We start from the raw sequence: 8,795 nt of genomic DNA on the forward strand, positions 1-8,795 counted from the left end.
CAGCTTCATGCTTTCCATTTAAGACCATATTTCCCCATTAATCATACGCTTGTTTTTGTAATTAATGAGAACCAAAAAAGTTTACTTAGTTTGGCTATAAACTACTTAAATATTCTAATTATTCCCAGGTATTAGAACAGCACTGCTGGAGTCCGAGGAACACACATGCCCCACCTGCCATCAGACAGATGTTTCTCCTGATGCTTTAATCGCCAACAAGTTTCTGCGCCAGGTAATATGGTGACTTTAGCCTGAACTCTTTGTTAGAAAAATCTATTTGTAAAGAGCTGAAAGGGATGAAAATATTAATTTAGATCTCCTTAAGCAAGGCTGACCTCAACAAAACTAAGTTTACTTTTCAAATACATAATCTGTTTTTACAGAAGCCTACTGCTCATTAGAGACAATCTGGCAAATTCAGGACACACTTGTCTTTAATGGGATGTCCTCACTTTCAAACTGGATGTTAACAGCCAAGTACTTTTAATGCAGAGACTCTGAGGTATCAGTCATTGATATCAGAGTTCCATGGGATGTGTTCATAGCTGTGTGTTAGTTGGTTTAGGATTAATAGCACTTACGGGAACACACTGTGATTTTCCTGTAGAAATGCTTTTGTTCATATTTCTACTGAAGTTTATTATCACCTTCTCAAACGTGTTTCCCTACCTCTAGGCTGTCAACAACTTCAAAAATGAAACCGGTTACACAAAAAGGCTCCGTAAGATTCAGCAGCAGCAGCAGCAACAGCAGCAGCCTGGGAGGCCCAAAGTTATAGGGCAAAACTAGAAGTCCCTGCAAAGTCTAACTGCCAGCCGCTGATGCGGCCGGCCATGGCCCGGCAGCAGGACCCGCTCATGATCCCGCTGGCCTCGCTGGCCTCCCGCTCCGCCCTCTCCTCCCTGGGCCCCGGGCCGTCCATGGCAGCTGGGCTGCCCGTCAATCCGTCTTCTGTGGTTGTCTCCGATCTCCCTCCAGCAGTGTCCCTCTCTCTCCGTGGGGAAAAGCCAGATGGACCTTTTCGGTAAGGAGATCTGATCAACAGCAATACAAAAGAAATTAAAATGCTCAGGTTAGATTTTTCTTGGGCTTTGCAGCTAGCACCCTGTGTGTCATTAGTGACAGCTGCAAGTCACTGTGGAAGTTGTGGTTCTGTTTTTACTTGGAATGAGGACACTTCAGTAAGTAGAACGTGTACCTCATGCAAGAATTTTCTTGGCAGGATTTCTGTTTGGTTGCCCTACCAATCATTCAGCGCAGGTTTGCCCTGAAGGAGGGACTGGTTTTGTTTTGAAGTGTCCAGCCATTCAGAGAGTAGCCATTTATTTCTGTTAGACCTTAGTGTCTCATTATTTTCTCTTCATTACTGAGGAAATAATATTTTCATGTAAAAATCTATTACAAGTGTTTAGGGTTACATCCTTTAATCCTGCTGCCTTGGATGCACGGAACCAGTGTGTCCAGAGGGCTGCCAGGCTCAGCTGTGCCATCAGTACAAGGATCACGATTCAAAGGAGCACAGAAACATTTTCTAATGGAATTTCAGTTCTTGCATCTTCCAAAGCTGAGGTTCAGTGCACGGGTTATATGGATTCTCATCCTTTCAAGTGCTGCTTAATCAAATATTTTTCCAGAGAGCTTCCTCTCTAAATACCAACATCCAAACAGACTCCTCAGCAGTGCTTCCTCTGGAGCCTGCCAACTTCACAGGTGGAAATCTGGTGAAGATTATTTTAAAATTTTTTTTAATTTAGTGAAATCAGCCTTTTCTCACCTTGGACTTTACATTTAAAAATATGTATTATATTTCACTTCAAAGCAGTGTTTTGATAATAAAAATGTGTTGTTTTTGTAGTGATGCCGATGCTGTTTTGCCTCCTGCTCTGATGACTGCTGCTGAGCTTTCCAAATCTTCCCCTTTGTCAATCAGCAGTTTGTTGGAAGAGAAGGTAGATTTTATTTCATCACATACAATGATTCTTATGTTCTAGTAGAGCTTGTTTTGTGACTGTTTGCATTTATTCCCAAGGGCTATCAGGTTCCTGTACTGAGACAGCCAGCGATACCAAGTCTTCTGGGCCCTCAAGGACAATCAATACCTACAACTGGTAAGAAACTAGAACTTTAGAATTTCGTCGAAAAAGTTGTCTTCAGATAAACTTACTGGGATTTTTTTTCCTGTCCCTGCTGCAAAAGGTCATCCAATGAGAGCTGGTGCACTTCGCAGGCCAGGCTGGGAGCTGTAAGTATTCAACAGAAATTGAATGTATTGCTAGTTGTAACTGGTTGTAAATTAATCTTAACACATCGCTTAGACAACAGCTGATTTATAATGAAATAATAGTTGTGGAGAATTCAAGTGGTAATTAATTTTCAAGTGGCTTCATTTAAATTAACTTTAACAAAGGGGACCTGTGCTTACAGTAAGATTATTGAAAAATAAAACTCCAGTACATAATTGAAAAGAAGATTCTGACTAATGAACACTTTTTGGGAAGCCTAAATTACATATAAAAACTAAATGTAATTAAAAGATCAAATGGAAAAGCACCCTTTTGATTGCTGACTGAATAAGGCTGAAGAAATTGATTTCCCAGTAGAAATCACCCTCCAACATTCTTTCTTTAACAACTTAGTTGATACTGATTAAGCAAATTATTGAAAATTTAGAGGCTGTTATTTTTATGACAGTTTTGTATTTCTGCAGTTTAGTCATCTCAAAGTGCCAAGCTGCTTTTTCTCATTAGAAAGAGGAACCTGTTTATCTGTTATCACAGCGTCAAATTAGTCCTTCGTTTGTTAGAGATTTGTTACAGCCAGGCTGTAAGGGTCATTGTTTTTATAAAGTCTGAAAGATAAATCAAAACCAAATCCAACATCCATCCCCCAGATTATCTAAAATCTCAAATCCAGTAAACAAGAAAAAACAATTCAGGGACAAGAACAGGCCAATGCATTGTGAGGCAGGAGCTCAGGAAACAAATGTAGGAGAGGTTAGGAGAGTTGTAAGAGGTGAGTTAATTCCTGCGCAGTGCTCGGAAGCCCAGGAGTGCAGAGCTCAAGGTGTGTCAGGAGGGGCAGAGGAGCAGTGAGTGCTTGGCTTGTGGGAGATGGGGGTCTCATGGCAGCCTCGCCCACAGTCCCAAAGCTGAGTGTAAGGAGAGAAGGCTGAGGGAGCTGCTGGGGCGAGGATGTGCAAGGCAAGTACGAGGCTCCAGGACTGAGTGTAGTCTCGAGTGAACAAAAAGCCGGAGACCAGTGAGAACCAGGAGTGCTCCCGCCGTGCTGCCGCTTCGCTTTCCTCTGTACGCTCAGGGCAGGCTGTGACAAACAGTGACACGTGTTTTTGGGTTTCTTTAAAGTTCAAATCGAGGACGCCCGCACAGTGACCGTGCCCAAAGGACTCAGGCCCCATCACTGCCAGCATCAGCACCAGTCTTTGTGCCTGTGCCTCCACCTCCCTTGTATCCTCCACCACCCCATGCTCTTCCTCTTCCTCCGGGGGTACCACCACCACAGTTTCCTCCTCAGTTTCCACCTGGGCAGCCTCCATCCGCTGGGTACACTGTCCCCCCTCCCGGATATCCCCCAGCTCCTGCAAACATGTCATCAGCTTGGGTCCCAACAGCAGTGCCAGCGGCTCATTCAAACACCATCCCAACGACACAAGCACCTCCTCTCTCTAGGGAGGAGTTTTACAGAGAGCAACGGAGGCTTAAAGAGGAGTAAGTATTTGGCTCGCTAACGTTGCCTTGTTTTCATGTCTGTATCGGGGGAGCATATTGGACTGCGGTTACACTAAAGTGCATCTGACCTAGCAAAAGTGACATAGTGTTTCTTCCAATATACTTTTTCATCGCAGATGGTAAATATGCAAAGCTAAACCAAGACAAATGTAATTCTAGAACTTTTCCTAAAACTTGTAGGAACTGTTTTTGCTTAAATAGGATGTTCACCTTTTGCATTGCATGCAGTAAACATTTTCTCATATTGGCCATGTTTTGTTTCTTGATGTCTTTTGTAATAAAGGTCAAACTATAATTGTAATAAAGGTCAAACTTATTTTAACAGGGAAAAGAAAAAGTCCAAACTTGATGAGTTTACAAATGATTTTGCTAAGGAATTGATGGAATATAAAAAGATTCAAAAGGAGCGTAGGCGTTCGTTTTCCAGGTAACTGCTTTACATGTCCGTAATGGAGAAGCAGATTGTCTAGAGGAATCAGGAGGAGTTCCACTCCACCTCCCTGTCGTTAGATGGATTGGATGATTGAGGGATGAGCAGTGACAGGAGTGTCATATGCAAGTTATTGGCTCCAGTGTGGCAGAGATTGCAGGTGACTCAATTAGCACTGGGCAACAGGCACTAAGGAGCACTAAGCATCTGTCTTGCTAAGGTATCTCTGCAGTGGTATCCTTCACTGCCTGACAGCCCTGAGGAGGCAAGGAACAGAATAGCTGTAAGGGCTGGATTTTCAGCGTCTCACTATTCTGATTGTAACCAAGCAGTCCAAGCAGTTTGGAGGAGATAGGTGAGAGAAATCGTCCTCATTTCTGCTTTTGTCCATCTCATATGGATACATGAGATGTTTGAACCTGGACTGCAGACTGGGGGCTTTCACATGTTGGGTGACATTGTTAAATTTTTCTTGGGAATTAAAAGCTGAGACTTATTTGTAAGGAAATCTGAAAATGGTGAGGGACTTGGAGAGGAGGAATGATGCTAATGAACATATGAATCATGTGAAATGATTCATTAAAAACAGTAGAAGAAAAACCTGAGGGTAGCTGCTGTTTTCCGTCCCCAGAAATCCCTTGGGCAGGAGTAGTTGTTAGCAGTGCTGTCAGGAGCTTTCCCAGAGTCATGGCACTGGGGCATGTGACTCGAGACTGAGGGTAGAAGCTTTTAGATGAGATTTTTCTTGCAATGCGGTCACTTGCCTTGGTTAGAGCTAGAGGGATGTGCAGGATGTTTTTGGGACACCTGCCTGGCAGTGTGGATTCCACAGGCCTGTCTGTAGGTCCTTTGCAGTATTGGGATTGTGCATCCTGTCCAAATTCCCAAAAAAGGGTGCAGTTAATAGACCGAGCTGGTGTTTTAACTTTGGGCTTTGCTGTCTTCAGGCTACGTTGTGTTTTCTCGGTGTGATTCTGCACTGTAGCCACTCAGATTTGCTCTTTTTTCATCTTACCGCAACAAAAATTATTTGCACTGCATGTGGTTGCCAAGTAGTGACATATGTGCTTGTTCCCGTACCAGTAGAGGCCAGTGTAACCACCTGAAATCTGTCCGTAGCTCTGGTAGCTCATGTGATAGAGTGAGTGGAAGTAGACTGACCCTTCTGTGTGTTCTGACACTAACAAAGCAGCAGCTGTTCTGTCTTGTGAGCAGAAACTTTTACATGTTATCAAGTTCTTCAATTTGCAGTAGCTTTATGTCAGCAGCTGAAAGAAGCTTTGACATAAGCATGTGGAGAGGAGAGAAAAAATAAATGTGGGAGGAAAAGATTTGAGGAGAAAGACTGTTTGGAATTAACTTCATCTGGTTTTTTTTGTTGTGTTTTTTTAAGGTCCAAGTCTCCCTATAGCGCTTCATCTTACTCTAGAAGCTCATACACCTACTCCAAGTCACGCTCAGGTTCGTCGCGCTCCCGCTCCTACTCGCGCTCCTTCAGCCGCTCCCACTCTCGCTCCTACTCGCGGTCGCCGCCCTATCAGAGACGAGGCAAAGGGAAGAGTCGGAACTCCCGCTCCCGCTCGCCCCCGTACAGGCGCTACCACTCCCGCTCCAGGTCTCCGGTGTTCCGGGGCCAGTCCCCCACCAAACGGACGGTCCCGCAGGGCGAGGCCGAGCGCGAGTACTTCAACCGCTACCGAGAGGTGCCCCCGTACGACATGAAGGCCTACTATGGCCGCTCGGTGGACTTCAGAGACCCCTTTGAGAAGGAGAGGTACAGAGAATGGGAGAGGAACTACAGAGAGTGGTACGAGAAGTTTTACAAGGGCTATGCTGTGGGCGCTCAACCACGGCCTCCAGTGAACAGAGAGAACTTCTCTCCAGAACGGTTTGGCCCACCTGGGACCCGACGAGAGAATTCACCGTATGCTCGGGGACGGAGGGAGGAGTATCCTGCTGGGCAGAGCCACAGGAATCGTAATGTAGCTGGAAACTACCCTGAAAAGCCTGGGAGAGAGAGCCATGGCATCAAAGATCCTACAAAATCAAAAGAGAAGGAGGTGGAAAATCCACTGGGGGATGGAAAAGGCAATAAACATAAAAAACACCGGAAGAGAAGAAAAGGGGATGAGAATGAAGGATTTCCCAATGTTGAGCTGTTAGAAGGGGCAAGAAAACCAAGAGAGCCAGTTCCAACAGAAGATGCTAAAACAGACTCTCTATTCATGCTGCCAAGCAGGGATGATGCCACCCCTGTAAGGGATGAGCCCATGGAAGCGGATTCCATTGCTTTCAAACCAGTGTCTGAAAAGGAGAAAAAAGAGAAGGATAAGCCAAAAGCAAAGGTTGAGAAAACAAAGCGGAAAGTAGAAGTGGCAGCTGCTCCAAAGAAAGACAGCGTAGCAAAGCCAGCTAAAGCTTCCCAGGAAAAGGTGGACCCCGACCGCGAAAAATCTCCTCGAACGGAACCTCCTGTGAAAAAAGTCAAGGAAGAGCTGCCAAAAACAGACAGTGTTAAAACCTCTTCCTCTCAGAAGGATGAGAAGGCTCTTGGTACACCACGGAAGGCTCATCCCAAAGTGACAAAGGACCACCCAGAAACCAGACCAGCCAAGGAGGAGAAGGCAAAGAAAGAACATCCTAAAGAAGCCAAGGCAGAGAAGCCCTCCGGCAAGGAGGAGAAGTCAAAGAAACCTGCTGAGAAAAGCAAACTTTCTGATGCCAAACTTGAGAAAAGGAAAAGAAAAGCAGAGGAAAAGGCTGATAAAGAACATGAGGCCACTTCTGCAAAGGCCTATAAACCTGAAAGTGCAGAATTGAAAACATCACCCAAGGGGAAGGCTGAGCCTGAGGGGGAGAAAGGAGAACGGACCCCGGAAAAGGATAAAGCTGCTTTTCTTAATAACCCGTCCAAAAAGATTAAACTTAACCGAGAAACTGGAAAAAAGATTGTGAGTGGAGAAAACGTGCCACCTGGAAAAGAAGCTGTGGAGAAACCTGAGCCCAGCAGCAGCAAAGTTAAAGCGGAAAAGACAAAGGGAAAAGCAAGGAGGAAAGTGACAGCAGCTGATGGCGCTAGCTCAACTCTTGTGGATTACACCAGGTACCTCAGGCAGTTCTTTTCCTTTTCTTTCTTTCCTCCTCCCCCCTCCAACTCTTTATGGTGCTTAAGGAAAGGAACAGCTAAATTGGTGCTAAACAAGGGAATAATCCATGATCTTCCTTATGAGACTGTACATGGGTCAAACTCAGCTGTTGTTAAGGAAAACGAGCAGGTTGTACTGCCCAGGAAGCTGGTAGGGTTCATTTGCTGGTGATGCACACTCAAAACATTTAAGACATTGGTTGAAGACTTAAGATAGTATCTTGTCTTGGTAATCTAAAAAGCTTTTAAAATGTCCATTTTTCTAAGGAAGAACTGGGGCATAAGGATAAAACTTTGCCTGTCTGTACCTCTCCGTAATTGCTTGCTTTCATGTTGAAAGAAGAATGGATATCTAATTTATCTGCCATTGGGAGAAATAGGACATGAAGGAATTACCAGATCAGACAGTCCCCAATCTGATAATCTTGTGTCTTTCTTAATTAAATGTATAGTAGCAAGATACTAAATTAATTGATTGCTCATAATCTCAGCCAGTGAACTCAGCCTTTCTCTTGTCTGTTCCCTTAATTGAACATCCTTAAGGAAAATACTGAGAATTTAGAATTGAAACACAAGCCAGTTTATAAAATGTTCCCAGAGCTAGCTGTGTGTGCATCCCATTACTAATGTCCGTGTTTTTCCTCCCAGCACGAGTTCCACTGGGGGAAGCCCTGTCAGGAAGCCTGAGGAAAAGTCAGACACCAAACGAACTGTCATTAAGACCCTGGAGGAGTATAACAATGACATAACAGCCCCTGCTGAGGATGTCATTATCATGATCCAGGTCCCTCAGTCCAAGTGGGATAAAGATGACTTTGAGTCTGAAGAGGAAGACATCAAATCCACCACCCAGGTGCCCCCAGCTGTAGGAAAACCCACCAGTGTTATCAAACCTGTGAGTGCAAAGGCACCAAACCCCCTCAAACACACTGAAAAGGAGACAGAGCCTCTGGAGAAAATACAGAAGGCTGCAAAAGAGACAAGTTATGAAAGTACCCAACACGATGCCAAGAGTTCAAAAAGTTCCGTGTCGAGCGAAAAAGGTAAAACCAAAGACCGGGATCATTCTTTGTCAGACAAGGACAGTTCTGAGAAGAGGAAGAGCAGTGTTCAGCCAGAAAAAGAGCACTCAGAACGCACAGCTGAGCAAGGAAATGGAAAAACTGTATCTCAGTCTTCTAAAGATGGCAGATCTTCAGAGAAGCATGACAGTGGCCGTGGCTCTGCTGCGAAGGACTTCACTCCCAACCGGGACAAGAAGTCTGACCATGATGGCAGCAGGGAGCATTCAAGTTCCAAGCGCAGAGATGAGAAGAGTGAATCAGCACGGAGGAAAGACTCCCCATCCCGGATCAGAGACTCCACAGCAGGGCAGAAGAGCAAACCAAGAGAGGAGCGTGCGGAGCCACCCAAGAAGGGCCCTGCAGAGGCCAAGCGGAGCAGCTACAGCCCCCCGCGGGAGCGCAAGCCCGCC

At 45.1% G+C, this 8,795-nt stretch overlaps 1 protein-coding gene across 1 annotated transcript in view; it reads left to right on the top strand.

The window, feature by feature from the left end:
* The first annotated feature begins 814 nt into the window (after positions 1-814).
* LOC102042248 (E3 ubiquitin-protein ligase RBBP6-like) overlaps positions 815-8,795 on the top strand; it is an 11,571-nt gene continuing 3,590 nt past the window's right edge. The window contains 10 exon segments of the mRNA XM_031061081.1: positions 815-1,024; positions 1,856-1,949; positions 2,030-2,108; positions 2,197-2,242; positions 3,363-3,725; positions 4,072-4,173; positions 5,570-6,620; positions 6,622-6,722; positions 6,782-7,279; positions 7,970-8,784. Coding sequence (XP_030916941.1) covers positions 822-1,024; positions 1,856-1,949; positions 2,030-2,108; positions 2,197-2,242; positions 3,363-3,725; positions 4,072-4,173; positions 5,570-6,620; positions 6,622-6,722; positions 6,782-7,279; positions 7,970-8,784 — 3,352 coding nt within the window. The 5' untranslated portion in view covers positions 815-821.

The sequence above is a fragment of the Geospiza fortis genome, unplaced genomic scaffold, assembly GCF_000277835.1.
Source record: "Geospiza fortis unplaced genomic scaffold, GeoFor_1.0 scaffold213, whole genome shotgun sequence".
In the NCBI taxonomy this organism is placed as follows: Eukaryota; Metazoa; Chordata; class Aves; order Passeriformes; family Thraupidae; genus Geospiza; species Geospiza fortis.